Source organism: Polypterus senegalus, chromosome 1, assembly GCF_016835505.1.
Source record: "Polypterus senegalus isolate Bchr_013 chromosome 1, ASM1683550v1, whole genome shotgun sequence".
Lineage (NCBI taxonomy): Eukaryota > Metazoa > Chordata > Cladistia > Polypteriformes > Polypteridae > Polypterus > Polypterus senegalus.
The window spans coordinates 327,658,064-327,678,401 of NC_053154.1; the positions used below are offsets into that span (position 1 = coordinate 327,658,064).

The 20,338-nt window shown below is 40.1% G+C and overlaps 1 protein-coding gene across 1 annotated transcript in view; it reads left to right on the top strand.

Annotated features, from left to right (window-relative positions):
• tspan15 (tetraspanin 15) overlaps positions 1-20,338 on the top strand; it is a 297,343-nt gene that overhangs the window by 135,708 nt on the left and 141,297 nt on the right. Inside the window, exon 4 of the mRNA XM_039737676.1 lies at positions 1,867-1,962. Coding sequence (XP_039593610.1) covers positions 1,867-1,962 — 96 coding nt within the window. The remainder of the gene's footprint in view (positions 1-1,866; positions 1,963-20,338) is intronic.

Consider the following 20,338-nt stretch of genomic DNA (forward strand, 5'->3'; position numbering starts at 1 on the left):
TTTATGGCTTCAGTAAACCATACCTGGAGGTTCTCTGCTACTTGTTGTTCTTATGGTATTTTCCTGAGCAGTGTTTCTTAGTGTAGTGATGAGTAATTGTTATGCTGTACTTGTGCTTCCTGAACTTTCACACCAGGACCCCAACCCAATCGAATATCATAGTATCCTGTAACTCATGTTGCTCTGTCACGAGCATATAAGGTTTCAGCTAGCAACTTGTTCACAGTATTCCCCCCGTCACCCCTCCACCAAAGGGATAGACAGTGCACTGAAGTATTTTTTTTTTATCCCATTTCTACCTGCATTCACTTCATCCCTGGCTCTCCCACTAATGCCAATCACCCAGGGAAGGAGAACTTAGCACAACCACAAAAGGGAAATAAAATCAAACCACTGCTGGGAGGACAGAGAAATTGAAGTGGCATCATCGGGAAAATGTGAGGGGAGGTTCATACTGTGAATTAGTCTCCTATGCTCATGAGCCAGCAATGGCCTTCTGAAACTCCAACAGTGACTAGTAACACTGGTTTAGGGGTCTGCATCTGTATGACTAGCTCTGTGCTCAGGGCTACTAGCAAAGACATTGCCACCAACCCCATACCCCAGCACTGGAAGAAGCTGGTGTGAAAATGTATATATATGTGTGTTTAGTTTATTCCAAATGTGAACTACAAGAAAAAAGCAATAGCAACAAAAAAATAAACTAATAAATAATGCAGTGAACATCTGTTGGGCAACTGCAACAGAAGGCAGGATATGATGGGTGAATTGCAGCACAAAAACACTAATTGAGTATACAAAATGTCAGCTTCCTTTGTATCTAGTGGTAAATGAAATTGTTTCAAAGACTGGCATAAAACTTAATATTGAAAGAAAAGGTTTGGATGAGCAATTAATTATATGTATATAGTTACAAATTGTTCACTGTAAATATACTGTATATATATTTTTTTCTAAAAAATAAAATATATAACTGCAATACTTATTCTGAGAGATCATTTAGGTGCAAGAGACTAAATGTTTCCAAAGATGGGGGATGCACCTTGTGCCAAAAATGATCACTTTGTAATGCCATAAGATACACCATCTAAGATTGGCTCAATGATAGCTGACAGATTGAGGCACAAAAGAAACTCGATTCCAGGGTTGTGCAACATTTACATTTATATGTACTTAATTGGCTGACACCTTTATCTAAGACGACTTAACAATATTTATGGCAAAATTGGTTCCATTTCTTTTGATTTTCCAATCACAGGGAGGTCAAGTGACTTACTGATGGTCGCACAGTGTCGGTAGCGGGATTTGAACCCACAGCCTTAGGGTTTGAAGTCCAAAGGCTTAACTATTAGGTCTCACTGTCTGTAACATAAAATGTCTTGGTTATGTACTGTAAAATCCAGTTTTTTGGAGAGAAATTCCTAAAGCACCACATTTTTTGGTATTTTATTTAGTTGATATTGGTGTAAACAAAGGTTTTTAATCATATTAATACTTTCTTTTAGAGATTTAATGTGCTGTACACTTCAGCCATTTGGAGCTCCTTTATTATAACAAACAAGTAATACTCTAGTAGACTAGAATAGTTTATTTTTGGGGATGTAATTTAGATCCAATAATGCCAAAACCCCTTAGTGCATAAGCAATAAATCAAAGGTACTTGCATGTTCTTGGTTTGTGTGTTCAAAACTTGAGTGATTTTTCACCATGATAGCAATGATAGAATAATGCAGTAATATTATCAGGCATAAGTAATGGCAAGAGTGTTGAAACTAGGTGGAAAAACAATTCATCTAAATTAAGAATAATAATATAAATATACATATGAATACTGGTGTGACTTTTTTTTTTCCTTTTTGCTTACAGACAATGGATATATTAAATCAAAACATACGGAAGGGAATCTCAAATTACTATGATGACCTGGACTTCAAGAACATTATGGATTTTGTCCAAAAAAAGGTACTGCCTATGCCTGTGCCTGGTTCCCAATGTGTTTAAACTGTTAAAGCTGTGTGTTTTTCTGACGTTTGTCCCCATTTTTCTAAAGAACATTAGTTTATCCAATAAACTGGACATTTTAAATAGTATAGAGAGAGAGAGACTCACCCTCAATATTCCTTACACCTTTCAGCTCCAAGGTTTTGGCTACCATATCTATAATGAGTCTGAGTTTAAGGAAGTGGGCTTAAACCTCTTCCACCATCCAAGGCTGCCCTACTTTTGCCTCAGGTACTCATGACTAGAATCCTGTAGTTTCTGCACACCTGAGCCTTCAGTTACCCTTAAAAAAAACTTGGTCTCCCAGGCAGCTCTTGATTATCCATTTTCTCACTGGATAAACATGGTACAAGTCAGGGGAACTTGTCCTCTCACCTAGTGGTGAAGTGGGAGAGTACTGGAATCTCTGCAGACTTCCATAACTTAAGCTTTGTTCCAGCATCCTAAACTTGTGGTGACATAGTGCTCACATAAGACTAGCACAAGCTCAGTCTGTCTTTAAGCATCCAACACTTAGCCAGTAGGTCTCGCTTTTTGGATGTTCTCTCTTCCTTGGCTTCACTCTTTTACTTATAAGAGGATTGGTTATCCCAGGCACCTGCTGGGTTGCTTGTCCTAATAGAACATTCCACAATTGCATTCAGATTACATCTCCCACTCTTCTGCACTGGTGCACCTTTCTGTTGAATTTGCCAGGCACTTGCAAACTAGAGAAATGGAAAGATGTAATAGGCATCTATCCATCCATCCTTATAACCTGCTTATCCAAGGCAGGGTCATGGGGCAGCTGAAGCCTATCACGGAAAGCATCAGGCACAACGATCTCTGAATAAAGTGCCAGCTCATCATAGGCTGAACACACACACCCAGGCATTTATCAACCATCAGGGCATTCTGGGTGTGCACCCAGGGGCCCATAATGGCAAGGGTACTTTTCATCAATTTAACCTCCAAGCAGCTCAGTGTACCGATCAAGTCTCTGCACAGCGAAAAGACCAAGTGGGAAACGGTGATACAACTGAGACTCTCTACATTGAAGTGACTAAGGAGAGACCCAAATCAATGAAATGATTAAGTCTCCATGTGCCAAAATGACCAAGGGAGACACCCACAACAACCTGCCAAACCACCAATGCACACACTTGATGAAACAATCAAGTCTCTCAATGCTGAAAACAAGAGTGGGAAATAGCTGGCCACATTAAACGACCCGGTGACTGTGTGCTGCATTGTTAAAAATGTGATCAACTCTCTGATAAGGAGCTAAATCACTTAGGGGCCTGGGGGGAGGTATCCGTGAGTTTACTCACTCCAAAATTTTGTCTAGTACTATATACTCTGCAAGAGCCTCTCACCTAGCAACTAAAGTGTGGTGAGCATTCTGGTGCAAAAATGGCTATCATACATCATCCAGGTAGATGCTGCACATTAGTGGGGGTTGAAGTGGCTCCCTACTCTCTATGAGAAGTGGTTTAAGTAGTGAGAAATGTAATAAATGAAAAGAATTATTATTATCATTATTAGGAGCAACTCTTCTTGCATTAAATGGTTTAATAGTTGATTTTTGGCACTACAATCTGCTCTGTCTCACATTCTGCCTTATTTTCTGAGTTTTTTGGTTTTTTTTTTTTATAATGAGTGCACATGACACTCTCTGTAAAGTGGGTGCCTTGGCTTTGTAAGATTTAAGTTTAAAGGACAATGCAGTGTGATCAGTTCTGTTCCGTTCCGATGTATTATTTGTTCAAAGTGCACAGAAACTCATTTATGATCTTTTCACTATGCTGCCACTCTGTGTGAATCAAAAATCACAAAAAACAGCCCAATTTGAAGTGAAAACTGCATATCTGTCCACCCTAGCTGTGGCCATTTGTCTACAGGATGATGAACGGGCTCACTTTTTTTTTTTTGAGGGGAGAAAATCTGAATTCAGTGTAACTTTTTGGTTAACAACTGTTTTATCTTCTTTGATTTGAGTGTCCTGATTTTCCAGAATATGCAAACATCTTTTGTGTTTTTGCTTAATGGCTGCAGTGGTTATTGCAAAGATGGAAACTGCTTCCCACCTTCCTGATTGGTAGCGCCCAGAAGCCAAGGTAGGAGAGCTGAGCAAGAAAGAACGTTCCTTTTATACAGGCGGCGATTGCCACAGAACAGAGTCTATTGATCTAAACGGTAGATCCAAGGTGCTTCAGGTGGGCAGAGTTATTCAACTGAAGAGCAGTGTAGTGGCTCGACAATTGGCTGCCATATAGGAGCTGTCATTTTACTCCTATTAGCCATTTTATTCAACTTCTGTGGCAGAAGCAGGGTATGCCTACCAGTCACTTCATTGGCGTGGACTCCGCTTAGTGCAGAGCATGTGGCAGATTGAGGTTTTGCTTTTAGCAACTTTCTGGATTTTTTTTTTTTTTGCTTTTCAAATATTTCTAATCTGTGTTGGGGGAACCTTCAAATACTGAGGGCCAGCTTTATTTTAAATCATCCTTCCGTTTCTTTTTCAAACAAGAACCATGAAAAATGTAAATCTGTGCCGGTAGCATTGATTGCAATTCAGAAATCTGCCATATCCATCAGGATTCACTCTTCAGCTGGCAGACTGAAAATCAATAGTTGATTTGGTTGAACCTACAGTCCTGTGTCTAGCACCTTAGTCAACCTAGGCGGCACTCTTGATCTTTCAAAATGGAAGTATGAAAGGACTGTGGACTGTAATGGACCCCCCTAGCTTCTTGAACGGGATCTGCCAGGCTGATGTGTGGCATGCAGTTTATCTGTGTCTGCAGAAGAAATATTTTAGTTCTCAATTTTGAAATGCAAGTCGAGTGTTATGCATCCCTGATGTAAAATTGGTCACTACGGATCTTCTAACACTATTTTATTTATCCACCCCCCAGCCCCCCATATATACTTAAATAAATTAAATGGAAAGTTTCGCTTCCAGTGTAACACAGCAGTGTTAAAAGTCACAAAATGATTTCTGGAGAATGCATTGATTTTTCTTGAGTGCTATTTTTATAATTTTTTTTGTTATTTGAAGTGTGGCTCATTATCTATATTTGTCATTGCTGCACTTTATTTGTCCGGGACCTGCGTGAAGCTTTTACTTATGCCACGATGGGAATAATAATAATGTCTTAAAAGGACATAAATGCTTCATTTTCTGCTGCTAAAAGCAATATATTTTGCATCATTATTTTAAATTGCAGACTGAATAAAACTGATCATGAAAGCTCCATCTGCCTTTGAGTGTCAGTGTCGTGCAATAGGAGCCCATATGTGAGCTGTGATGCGTGGTCTGTTCAAATCTAACACTGTGGTGCCGTTATCTGCAAATTTAGGGCCTTACCTTGAAACCTCTAAATGCATCTGGTCCTAAATAGCTCTAAACCCAAACAAATTTGTTGACCCATCTATGCTCTGTGGTAAAAAATATATTTATATTAGTAAATAATACACACATCTTTATGCATCCATCATAGGGAAACTATAAGCCAGAGTTTACTCCTGTGGATCATTCGATAGATAAGGCACTCTATAATAGATAGATACAGTGTGGACAGAAAAGAATTGGCCCCCTTCAAAATATTTATATTTACTTGCTTTGCACCCTGAAATGAAAATGCACTCAAAAAATATTTCTCCAGCTGTATTTACTCCGTGCAACCTAGAATGACCAAGTGAAAAATGTAATAGCAACAGTTCAGAAAAAAAAAATAAAACCGAATCACTGAGTTGGTTACAGGATCACCCCCTCTGTCAGTACTTTGGAATCACTTTTTGCTTTGATTACAGCCTCGATTCTGGTGGAATCCTCCTCTACCAACTTTGCACATCTAGGCTGTGCCATATTTGCCCCCTTGTCTTTATAAAACTACTGAAGCTCAGTCAAATTGGACCATTGGTGGACTGCAAACCAACTTATACCACAGATTTTCAATGGAGTTTAAGTCTGGGCTGTGACTCATCCACACAAGCACATTCACCTTATTCTCCTTCATTCAGTGTGTGGTCAGTTTTGCTGTGTGCTTCGGGTCATAGTCATGTTGGAATGTAAACCTTCTTCTCATTGACTACTTTCTGGCAGAGGGCAGCAGGTTTTCATTTGACAGCTTTTTGCCCCATCCATTTTTCCTTCTATTTTGTGAAGTCTGGTGTGTTCTTTGGATGGTAAGCTGTATTGCCTTTCCACCAGATATACTGTTTGGTGGTATCATCTGACCATGCCACCTTTTTACATTTGACTTCAGAATCTTCTTGTTTTGGCAAAACTCAATTGAGACTTAATGTGGCCTTTCTTGAGGAGTGGTCTTTTTCTTGCATCCTTCTTCTTACAAGCTACATTTGTGGAGCATTTGTGATGTTGTCAATGATCACTTTTTGTGAAAAATTCCTGTAACTGCTTCAAAGTTGTCATAGGCCTCTTGGTAGCCTCTCTGACCAGTTTCCTCCTCATTTCTCCATCTAGTTTGGATAAATGAACTGATCTGGGGAGGGTCCTAGTAGTACCAAACACTTTCCACTTCTTGATTATGGACGTCCCTGTGCTCCTAGGGAATTAACAAAGCCTTTGAGTTTTTTTGTATCCATCTCCTGACTTATGCCCGTCCACAACTTTATCCATGAGATCTTTTGCCAGTTTTTTGCCACCCATAGTTGATTGTTTGCTTTCAGTTTCACTTTCAAGCACTGTAATGTTCCAGGAATAAAAGATCCAATCAGAATGATTACAGCTGATCACAGGTGGAAGCTGATTAGCTTGGTGTGCAGTGGAGAAGGTGAATAGTTAGTTAGTTAGCAATAATATGATGGACAGCATCAAGAAAGGAACCAACTGCTAAGTAAGCATTTTCACTGTACCATGAACACGTAACAATAATGAATGTAACTACTAAGGCATCTGCTTAATTGTCAACCTCATCATAAGCTAACCATCTGATGTAATATGATCTTGTAACCACACCATCTTCTCTAAATTCCATCCTGATGTGGTGCTTTTTAGCATTACAGTACTGTAATATACCATACCATATTTATTCAATTCCGTGACATCATCAGTCCTCAAGATTACGTGATGCATTTTCAACTCTAAAGGAGGGCATGGTAAATAAAAAACTGTGCAATTAAAGCAAATATCTACTACAAAGACTATACAGAGCAACTCCGAAGAAACCGGACATCCATCCCATGAAGCGTCATCCATGCATTGCTTGTCCAGTTTAGAATCAGAACTACAGACTGTAGTTAGTGTACCACAGACAATCTGTTATGCATGTCAAATGAACAATGACAGTAGCTGTACCCTATTAACCAAATACTTTTAACTGAATTTTGAATTCCAGATCAGCCTGTGCTGTTAGGGTTGACAGTGTCACTGTAACACTATACTGTAACTTCAAGCACACTAAAAATAGTATTTACATTTTTTCCCCCTTACTATAGGTGCTAGCCTGCTTGTTCTCTGTTTGTATTTTTCACTTGAATTAATCTGTTTCAGGAAACCCACATGATAGACATCATCTGGGCTGTGCACGTGTTGACAGCTTCAAAATAAGAAGGCATTTCATTGGCCAGATTCAGTCTTCTGAAAAAGTAAGTACACTCCACTGAAATTGTTGACTTTAACACCATATTTGAACAGGCAAATGCAATCAGTGCCTACAGACAAAAAGGTGATGCACTTGAATAAAAACAGAAGGAAAACTTGCCTATTCAATCATTTATTCAACAAAAATATAAAAGATGGATTGGCCTGCTGGGTAAAATGCAAGTCCACTTTTGGCTTTTATAAGCTGGTGTTGCCCCCTTTAGCAGAAATGACATTTTATGCACTTTGAGTAACAGCCCACCTGACTCCCCAAAATTGTTGACATCTCCATGCAAAATTTCTTCAGTTGTAAGAAATATGTGGGTTTTCTTGCTTAACCTGCTCCTTTCTAATCACCTCCTCAATATTTCAGTGGTATTCAAAACAGGGCTTTGACTAGGCTAGACCATAACCCACCATTTCTTCTATATGAGCCATTCCTTGGTAGATTTGCTAGTGTGCTTCAGATCATTATGATGTTAAAAGGTCCATTTCTGGTTCAAATTTAGAAAAATGGCCTCGCATTCCCATCAAGCACATTTTGATATGATGCAGAATTCATAGTTTTCTTAATGCCCTGAGGCAGCCAAGCTTCCTAAAACCTTACATTTCCAGCATAGAAATTCACAGCCTTTAGGTTTTGCCAAACATGCCTACTGTTACTGTTTCCAAACAACTGTTATCTTTGATTCATCTGTCCACTGCACATTTTTACAGAAGGCCTGGGGCCTCATGTATAAATGGTGCGTATGCAAAAATGTTGCATAAGAACATTTCCACATTCAAATCGCGATGTATACAACCTAAACTTGGCGTAAAGCCATGCACATTTCCACGGTAGCTCATACCCTGTCGTACGCAAGTTCTGCGCTCGGTTTTGCAGACTGACGGCACCCTGCGTCAAAGCAGTGCTACTGTTTCTGTGTGGTTACCCTTTCTTTTTTAGATCCACATCCCTAACATGGCTTTATAAATACACTGAAATTAACAGCATATTGTTTGATAGTTTAATGCATCTGATTGTAATTATACACGTAACAATATAATGGTCCACGGAATGGATAAACTATTCCAAATACCATAACTGCTTTAGCATTGTTACTCTCACTGCACCACCTTTTTCTTTCAGCTGCTCCCGTTAGGAGTTGCCACAGCGGATCATCTTTTTCCATATTACTCTCACTGCACCACTCAGAGTATTTATGTCACTGTATCTGAGTGTGAATCACAGTAGCAGCAGATCAGAAAGAGAATTATCGGTATACAGCATCAAGCACACGCTACCTCAACCACGGCAAACACTTCAGAGCCTTTCCTGTACGGCCCTCGCAATTCAGAAACAGTTTCATCCAAAGAACTCTAAACGCACTCAATCAGTCCAAGTGCTCCTTGTAGAACTGTTTGTGTTTATAAGTACAATTACCTCACTGCAAACTTGTGATACAGTTATAATATTGCACAACCTGAGCCACTTTATAAAGCGCGTATTTACATATGATAACGATATCATTTTTAAGATGAAATGCAGCAAAATATGTTGATTATATTATACAGATAAAACTTTAACTTCATTTAAATCTATATTGTTAATTATTAAACATGTGAGGACACGGTGCCGCAGTGCTTAGCGAGCCACTGGCACTCCGTTCACAGATTGTTCCTGCCTCGCACTGTATTCTTGCTGGTGCTGACACGACACTGGAAGGATAGATGGATAGAATAATTAACATGTACTACGAAGATATTTCAATGTTCCTTAAAAGGTTTGAAGAATCTGCGTTCTAAGCTTATAGATGGGTTAACGTCTATTACAGAGCTGATTGTATGGCGATTGGGTATTTGGGGAAAGAAAAGTAAGGGCAGGAATTGGAGGTTAGTACGTTTGAAAGAGACAGTACTGCTACAATAAAGTATTTCATCGAAGGTCGCACACGGTACAGCAAGCATCTTGCGTAAGACATGAACAATCACTGCACCACCGTATTCCCATGTTTAATAACGTACTTTAACTCCTATCATCATGAAAATGATATCACGTATACATCTCAGAATTTTAATTATTCAGAGAACTGTAATATCACGAATGTAATGGATTCTGTGTCCTGTCGGAGAAAGAGAAAGCCCGGAAGCATGTACAATAGTGATTCACACACACACACACAAAGCACATAGAAGATCAAATACAAAACAAAGCATTTAACGTGCTACTTTAGTTACGATGGGATTGAGAAACTAGTAAATTAAACGATTTCAAGATAAAGTTTATGATGTTCTACTTTTAATGACAAAATATACTATGTAATTAAAGTGGAAATTTCGAGATTAAAGTTGATATTTCAAGCTTTTTTCCCCCCCACTGTGTGCCTTTTTTTTTTCTTCTGTACCCTAATAAGCTTTCATATGACACTCAGACGGTGGGCTATGACTCACCTTTTCACGGCGACTTTGATATCTGACAACTTCTTTTTTTATTTCGGGCACTGTGCGAATTTGTGAACTTGAGCTTTCGAGTTTCTCCGACACGCTATGTCACTCGATCAACTTCCTTTTGTTGTTTATACCACTGTTTAAACCAACAAATAGTACATTTTTCCTTGCCTCCACTTGGTATGTGCTGAAATTCTATTTTCCCTCATGCTTTTGCCATTGACTTTTCACAGAACACTGAGCTTAAGGGCTATTTATATTGATTTGCATATTGCGATTGTAGATGCATTCGCATTGACATCAACTATTTTAAGAGTTACCTGCAGTTTCTGTGATTAAATTCATGCAGTCTTGGAGGCTTCTTTAAGTATGAAATAGTCAGCTCTTGGGCCGGCCAGTCCTGAACAAATTAGCATTCATTTTTAAAACCTACATCTCTTATAGATAATCTTCCTTACAGTGGAATGACCAGATTCAAATAATTTGGTGACTTTTTTAAATCCCTTGCCAGACGCGTAGGTATCCACAACCTTCTTTCTGAGGGTCTTGGAGAGCTCTTTTGAACTTGGCATAACGCCACCAACGCCAATAGTACAGAGAACATCAGACCCTCAATATCTGTGGTCTAAATAAGACAGGGTCCACCTGCATACTCTCTCTAAGGAGGTTCTAATCATTGGGACCTTAACTGGAACACCTGACTCTAATTTGATGGATTTGAAATTGTAGTAATAAGAGGGAGGTGAACTCCATTTTGGCATTTAACATATCTGCATTTTTGTTAATTTAGAATATGAGAATGAATACACCATGTCAATTTATGTGTCATTTCTTCAAGTAGATCACCTTCATCTGTAGACACTGTTTGTATGATAATTGAATGTTTGCCTGAAAAAAGTCAACAATTTTCATGAAGTGCACATACCTTTTCAGACAACCTTTTATCAGTTTGGAAGAGTAGAATTATTCTATTATTATTATTAATCTGTATGTACTTTTTTTGTATATCGGGGTGGGGAGAACTTGTATAACAATACAATAGGTACAACCTTCTCAACCGACTCTGGTGGTGCGAAAGTTACCTGACATTATTCCTTTAAATGGTTTGCGAGCATTTAGTTGTTCCCACATTGCTTAAAGCCCAGGTGGACATTAACAAGTTCTGCCCCAGAATACCAGTCTGGGTATTTCTTAGAATGTGACCCTTGTAGAAGCACAGATCAGAGTTCAAATGTAGCATTTAACGTTTTCATATCGGCCACCACTTTTCAGGAAACACTGTTCTCCTCTCTTCTCCTCTGCTAGGACACTGTCTTAATCCCTTTCCTCTGCCAACTTGGCGTACAAGGTCACTGCCTCCTTCAAGACTGATTGGCATGTATTCTGTCAATTTCTTAGCTAATACCTGCAGTGTAATTAGCTTTTTTGTAATTGCTTAATTCTATTTCCTTAATGATTTAAATGAGCCATTTTATTTTTAAATCAGCATTTTTTTTCAAGTGTGCATACCATTCATGTTTTGCCCAGTGCCAGCTTTGTCTCTGTATTTCTTCTTTTTCAGCTTTTCCCACTTCTATGTGGGGTTGATGTGCTTGATCAACCTTATCCATACAGCTCGGTCCTACACCTCCTCACCAATCAAGCCCTTTTCCTTCAGATCTTTTAGTTTATCCATCCACCTCCGCTTTGGCCTCCCTTGCTTTCTCTTCCACTGTACTTCCATTCCCATCACTCTTTTGACCACATATTTATTGTCTTTCCTCATCATGTGTTCATACCACTTCACCCATACTTTCCTGTATTTTCTTAGTTATCTTGCCCACTTTAGTTGTACCACTAACTGTTTCATTCATTTTTCTGTCCTTTTGTGTAACTCCACACATCCATCTCAACATTCTCATTTCTGCCACATCTAACTTCTTCTCCTGCACTCCCTTTACTGCACATGTCTCAGCTCCATACATTATTGCTGGCCTTATGACTACCTTAAAAACCTTGACCATTTTGCCTTGGCCTTCAATAACACAATATTCCTGGTTCCTTCTTATCGATTGTTCCATCCTCACTGCACTCTATAGGTTATCTGTGTATCTAGGATTTCATTTCAGGCTACCACTTCTTCTTCTTCTTCATCCTAGCGTTTATCCCGCTTGGCAGGGTCCGCTTTTCTACAAATCCGTCTCCATTTGGCACGATCAAGGGCATCTTCTGGGGCGGCATTGACGATCTTCATGTTTTCCTTTATTCTGTCCATCCACCTCTTCTTCGGCCTGCCACGTGGGCGCTGACCACCAGGATCAAGCCTCATAGCCGTTTTTGCTACCGAGTGTCATCTGCGCGCACGACATGTCCATACCACCGTAGCCGTGCCTCGCGCATTTTCTCCGTGATTGGTGCTATGCCGAGGCGCTTTCTGACGTCTTCATGACTTGGTCCCAACACGTGAGGCCTAGGCACCACCTCAGCACTCGCATTTGTATCGTGTGTAGGGCCGGCTGGCCAACACTCCGATCCATACAGGGCGACTGGGCGGACTACAGTCTTGTAAATCTTGGCCTTGAGGTGGTCAGGCATTCGGCTGTCACACAGCACGCCCATTACTTGACGCCACTTCGCCCACGCGGCGATGATCCAAGCTCGCACATCGGGAAGGATGTCCCCATCGTTACTGCTCATCGATCCCAAATACTTGACTTCATGGGTCTTCTTTAGGTCTTCTCCGTCGATGCTGATAGTGCCATCGGTTTGGAGGCCAGCTTCCATGTATTCAGTCTTCTTGATGTTCAGTCTCATGCCATGGTCGGTCAGGCGTGTCTTCCATTGCTGCGTGTGTTGTTGCAGCTCACTTCTAGATTGTTCGTCAGGAATACGTCGTCGGCGTATAAAAGTGGCCATGGTTGGGGAGTTTGGAGATCGGCAGTTGCTGTGTCCATACAAAGGATGAACAGAAGGGGCAAGAGGGCCGAGCCTTGGTGTACTCCCACGTTGATGGCGAAGGGCGGTGAGATTCCCACGGGACATCTGACTATACTGGTGATGTTTATGTAGAGCAATTTGAACCAGTCGATGTAAGCTTCCAGGACTCCGTGAGATCGCAGAACATGCCAGTTTGTGTGGCACTCTATCGAATGCCTTCTCCAAGTCCAGGAATGCCATGTGGACCATTTGATTTTTCTCTCGGTGTTTCTCCAGCAGCAGTCTCGCGGCGTGTATGGCGTCAGTTGTTCCACATCCCTTAACAAACCCACACTGGTTAGGGGTGATCGTGACGATCCGTCGCAGACGGGCATCTAGGATCCTTTCGAATATTTTCATAGTGTGGCATAGGAGGCGGATTGGTCGGTAGTTGGCACAATCTGTGACATTGCCCTTAGGTTTCCAAATGGGGACGGTGATGCCGGTTGTCCAGACCGCTGGTATCCTGCCTTCTCTGATGATATTATTGAATAGGGTGCTGAGAGCGGCGGCTCCTTGCTGGCCGAGGAGTTTCCAGGCTTCAACGGGAATGTCGTCGGGGCCAGTTGCTTTTCCATTCTTCATTTTCTTTACGGCATCCTTGATCTCAGCAGTCGTGATCGGCGGGACTGGGGCGGCGCTGTGGATTGGCGGGTGGGGAAATTCTTCTTTGCTGATCTGGGAGAAGTGACGTCTTTGATATGTTTCACTTGGCTGATGTCTGCGTTGAACGGTGTCGCGTGTTGGCCAGGCGGTATATCTTGATGTTTGTGGGCAGATGTTGGTCCACGGGATTACTCTGACATCGGTTACCAGTTTCAGGTGTTGCCTTCGGGTGAGAAAGTAATCGAATTGCGTTCCTCTTCCGCCGCTAGAGTATGTGACGAGGTGTGATAGCTTCTTCTTGAAGAAAGTGTTGGCCACTGCAAGGTCATATGTTTCCGCCCTGACCATGAAACATTTCATAGCCATTCCTATCTCGCCCAATGTGACCATTGAGATTGCTGCCAATGACAATATATTCTTCGGGTCCAAGTGCTCGAAGGTGGGCATCAAGACTTTCCAAGAAATCTTCTTTATCTGCTTCCGAGCAGTTGGTCTGGGGGGCGTAGCAGGAGATCACTCGCATGGTGATGTCACCCGTGTCGATCTTGAGTGACATGAGCCGGTCCGATTTTCGAGTCACTTCAACCACATTGTCCCGTGCTTTCTGGCTGACCATTTCAGGCTACCACTGATCCTAGATATTTACAGCCTAACATCTGAATCCTGATCATCCTCAAACCTCAGATATTCTGTCATCTTCCTTTTGATCTTCAACCCTCGATCTTCAAAAGCCCTTATTCATTTTTCCAACTTTCTCTCCACTTCCACTTTTCTGGTGCACAATACAATGTTATCAGCGAAAAACATGCACCAACGGGATTGGTCTTTTATCCCATGAGTCAACACAACCATTACCAGAGGTCAGTACTTAAAGAGGATCCCTGGTGCTGACCTACTCGAACTGGGATCTTGTCTGTTAGGCCAGCACTACTTTTAACCTGAGTCCTCACTTCCTGTTACATATTCTGGACAATCCTCACATAATTCTCTGGTTCTCATTTCTCTCTCATGCACCTGTAGACCTCTTTGCTTTGAAATCAATAAACACCATATACAAACCTTTCTGTTTTTCTTCAAATTTCTCTATGAGCTGTCCAGTGCAAACACAGCATTAGTTGTTTCTCTCCATGGCATTAAAACCAAACCGCTCCTCCTCTATGATGGTCTCTTCACAAAGCCCCCTCTCTAAATTTCCTAAATTTTCATTGTGTGTGGCATTAGCTTTATCCGTCTGTAGCAGGGATGGCCAACTCCGGTCCAGGAGAGCCACAGTGGCTACAGGTGTTCATTCTGTTTTCCTAATTAGTGACCTGTTTTTGCTACAGATTAACTTAATCTGATATATTTGCTATTTAAGACTCGGACTCTTTAAATCAGGGCTGAGCAATATTGGTCCTGGAGGGCTGCAGTGACTTCAGGTTTTTGTTCCAAAGCAATTGCTTCACAACAGATCATTCATTGCAGATGAAGCACTTATTCCTCAAGTGACCTTTTCCTGCTTCATTTTAGTTGTCGCTTGTTAAGATTTTGAACCCATAATTGCTTATTTTAGTCTTAAACAGATGTATTCATTGTTTTAACTTCTCCTTATTAGCAATTAGATGCAAATGACAAAGGAACCAGTAGTTATCCATCTATCTTGTCTCCATTTCCACCCGTGTGTATTTAGCATTCACTATTTGGTTAAATTAAGTACACAGAAGAAAAGTGATGAGAAAGAGAAAAATGTAAAATTACTCATCCATTTTAGGCTTCAACTCACTTGGATGATGACATGTATCATTAGAAAGGCAAAAAAAATGTGATTTAAGAATAAACTGACATGGTAGAGTTAAACCACTAAGAAGCCATGACATTAAATTAGATTTGTTATTGGTAAGGATTGGCTTCTGATTAAGCAACTGGTTTGGAATAAAAACCTGCAGCCATTATGACTCTCAGTGATCGGAGTTGGCCACCCCTGCTCTATATTTTCCACAATCCTGAATATCGTTGTTCTCCTTATCATTGTATTACTGTAGCAAGAAGGTAGAAAAAAAGGTTTCCCCAACTCTTCTTTTAACCCGCATCCTCTCTGCACTAAAACGCAGAAGCCCATCAGTTTATTTGACATCTCTTGTGATGTACTCGCATTTAAACCAGGATTCATGTTGTCTATGCATCTTCTACTGCCAGGATTGGCACCAGCATCCTAAAACACTGCACCAGATGAGAGATTTGCAAGATGGGTGAATGACGCACCAGAGCACTGTTGCTCTTGGCATTCTGTCTTCTTTCAAAGCTCTGCCACTGTTGGCATCTTGTCATGTTCTGATGTCACCATTGGTGTCTCTGAGGCTCACTGGCATTTTTTTTGCCCTGCATTATTTAGTCAGCCCCTGGCATCTGTCATTTTTTAATTGCTTCATTATGCTGATTTAATGATGGGGCGAGAGTGTGTCAGGGGACTTGTAGAAAGAGGCCATGGCCAACCTGGCTGTAAAAATGCCTAGTAGTGGGGCCTGTACTGTGTAAAAGTATGGTGTGGAACTGTGAAGTACAGGAAGATATGAGCATATCATTAGAGGGAATTCATAGATAAGGTTGGTATTTTCAAGTCAAAGTTACTTCTTCACTATCATAGAATATAGTAATTTTCCACATGATATTGCATTTAAAAGTAAAGCACATTTTATAAATTTAAAAAAAACAAAACTAGTCCATTCCTGCGTTTTGTAATGCAGCCAGTGGGTGCTGAGATTTTGTAAAGAAAAGTCTTTTAAACCTACCGAAACTGCAAAGGTTTTGATTTAAATAAAGCAGGCATTCTGTTTTTCTGAGATATACCTGTGGCAACAAAAGTAAACTGCAAGCCACCCATTTTACTTAGGTCCTTGGTACTATCTTCTCAAGTTAAAGGTACATGTCAGGCTTGCAATCCTGCTTGCACAAGACGTCGTAGGTGAAGTTATGACGACTCAATGCCGTACCTCCAAACTCGCAGCCAATTACATTCAGGGTTATTTTACACAACCTACGAAATGTGATGCACATCGAGTAGCAGCGTGGTGAAAAGTGCACATAAGAGTTTCATTGTACTTTGTACACCTGACCATAAATCTGAACTGACTTAATTACACTGCATTGTATTTTTAATTAAAGCACTAAATTTTTTGAAAGAGCCAAGCTAAGTTTGTGCATGCACGATAAAAAGAAAAAAAAAATACTCTGAATTAGCATAAGCCTCCCTAATTTGGGATGTTCATAATAAATTTAATGATTTACTTTTTGAAATAGAAGTGCATAATAAACAAAGATAGTTTTGCTAAATATTTGAAATATTAAAATGTGTACTTAATTTTAAATGTTTAAAGTAAAAGTATTCTTGATTATAATAGAACATAGTCATTTTTCACCTCTGAAAGAGCTCCACAAAGGGCTAGTAAAGGATCAAAAATAATATCCTGTTTGTAATCGCTAACCTTGAGATAGACTAAAATGATATCCCAAATGTTTATGTTTAAAGTTTGTCATTTTTAACCTTCTGGGATTTGCTTTTAGAGGGCTAGGACTACCCATAAAGAATTCACTATCAAAATATATTTGTGGTCATCAACTTCAAAATAGCATCAAACGACCCTCCATATTCCTGTATTACCAATCCCCGTTTTTTGAAAGTTTCGTAAAAAGCAGTAACTTGTATTTCATTTGAGGGTAAACCCCTGGGTGCCGGTTGATGTGGTATCCATAACTTGAAGTCCTTCTGATCATTTTTGCTAAAGATGCCTATTGGTTTATACTTAATCATAAGTGAGTAATTTCCTGCACAAAATATGGTCCAGAAATGATGTAAAATGTTTTTTTTTTTCAGGCCTTGAGGGCCAATAAGGGGGTCACCCCAAAAAGCTCAACATCCTTCATAACCAGACATCAATATGATTCAAGGGGCTTATCATTGGGGGGATTGGTGGGGGCAAAGACCAAATAAAAAAAAAATGAAATGATTCCAAAACGATTTTTTGCTTTGCACCCAGCCACACTATAACCTATAGTCTATGGGGGAGGGGTCAAATTTTGATCTCCAGTTTTTGATGGATCTTGACATGTTGGGGTCCCCTGATACTGAAAACCTTGATATGTCGATAACGGATATATGTCTGTTTGTCACAGTTTCTTTAGGAGAGTCTAGACCTAAAATGACTAAATGGCAAAATACCAAACTCAAAAATTAAACCTGCAAGAGAAAGAGGCACTCTAGAGGAACCCTCTAGAGAAATACCATAATTCTGAAAATAATTATGAATTTTTCTCGTCAATTGCTATTGTAATGACCTATTTAATGATTGGACAGTTCAGCATCAGTGCGGTAAATAATTACTGAAGTGTTATAGAATAGTTCAGGTAACTTGTTTCCTAGGGCACAAAGCCTACTGACACTCACATCCAAATTTTTGTTTTAATGCATGAAGGAGTCAGACTTTTTAAAGATATGGGAATAAAAGAACTGAGCACCATATTTTTGAGTGAGTAAATTCCTTGACAATGATAATAGTCTATAAATGCACTGGGAGAACTTGCAAACTCTATGTAGAACCATGTGCCGTGAGGTAGGAATGACAAGATAGATGGCTAGAACTTGTCTCCAGGTGGACATTTCCCATCATTCTGCCTATGTTAAAACATCTGTGTTGAACTTAGTAAACTTCAACTTGATTAAACTTAGGTGAACTAGCATTGTAATATTGCAATAGTGTGTGTATGTGTATGTGTATGTGTATTCACCTTCTGATAGACTGGAATCCTGTCCTGCCTTGTGCCCAAAGCTCACTGGCAAAGGCGTCGACTGCCCAGCAACCCTGCCCCTGGAGAAGTAGGTTATCCAGATGGACATCGTTATCAAGTTTGCAGTTGGGTCTGAGGTGGGGCTGATAGCCAACAACAATGAGTAGGCCACGCTGGATGAAGTAGGGAGTCACTGGTGTCAGGTCAACAGTCTACTCCTGAATGTCAGCAAGGAAAATAATATGATTGTTAATTTTGGGAGAGAATATTAGAGACACTTCTACCCCCTCTGAATTAGCAACACTCATATGGAGTAGGTGGACTGTTTCAGATACCTACATGTCCACATCACAGAGGACCTAACCTGGTGAAAGCACATCGACACCTTTGTAACGAAGGCACCACAATGTCTTTACCACCTCAGATGCCTCAGGAATTTCAGGTTGCCCTTAGAGTTACTACCATCAAAAGTATTCTGAGAGGAAGTATCACTGCCTGGTTTGGAAACCGCATGTAGCAGGAGTGCAAGACTCTGCACAGAGTGGTGCAGTCAGATTAATGCATTACTGGGTGGGCACTCTGTAACCTCCAGGACATCTGCACCATGTGATGATAGACAAAGAAAGTTATCGGAGACAGCAGCCATTCCAACAATGGCAACTTCTTACCACTGCCTAAAGACCAGTTCAAAGAGACTGAGGACGAGCTTCTGTCTACAAAATCCATCCACATGTTGAATAAGGAACTACAACTACATTATGCCCTATTGGTAACACACTTGGATTAAGTTATTTGGTTAGTTATTAGTTATCACATATTTAAAATTCTTCAATGATTTTAAAGTCTTTACTAAGCCACGTATTATTATTGCCCTTTTATATTCTTCTTAAAGGCACAATCATTGGACTTGATTAACTAAGCATTTTGCCAAACATTGTAGGATATGTATAATGAGTACATGACAAATAAGAATTGGATCTAGTTTGATTTAAATTGGCTGAATCTCACACCACAGATTTGCTCTTGGCTTTTTTACCTTTTTAAAACAATGTGGTTTCGCTATTTTCCAATATGTGTGTAATCTCAAGATGGGGATCAATACGGCAACATTACTTTAATGGATGTATTTAGCACATTTTAAGGCTTTTTTTTTTATCAAGTGTCCCTGGTGCCTATAAGCTCCATTATAAAATGCAAGGGAATGCTAGTATTTTTTTTTTGTTTGATATATAAAATAATCTTTACTTTAGAATGCAATTTCATTTGGCAAACTAATTCCACGATTGTGAAGAAGAAAACTTGAAAAATACCATACTTATCCTTTAAGGAAGGAGTCCAAGATGAAGTGCCAAACCAAAGAAATGTGGACAGTACCCAAAGGCATAAATGAAAGTACCATTTAGATGAACAAAGTGGCAGTAATTTTTGGTAACCATTTCCATAGTGTAGTTGTGGGATGTAAGATATATAACCAATGCATCGATTTAAATTGAATTTGGTGTGATTCGGGTCCTTCGAGGGTGGTGACATTTTGGATGTAATATTCCAGGGTGAAGAGAAGAAAATACATGGAGACTGAGTGAAAAGGCAAAAGTCTGTAGGTTGCTTTTTGCAATGTGACATACAAAATAGTGACTGGCCTCTTTTCACAATTGTAGTATTATTGTGGGATTTGTATTAGGTCCATCAACTGTTGCACCTTGAGACTAACACACACATAAGAATCCTAGCCAGATGATAAGACGAGTGATGCCCAAATGCCAATCACCCAGCAATATTCCACATAGGACCCCCTTCACTTAAGTACATATAAGAGAGTGATGACTAATGCATGTCACCCATAGTACTCTACATAGGGACCCGCTGTCACTGGCACTAGCAAACATATACAGGTGTCCTCACAAAACACAAAGGCTCAACACCCTTTTGCCAATTACCAGACAAATAATGTTTTACTTCTACCACAGTTGTTTCTTCATATTGAGGTGCCTTGAGAAGCCT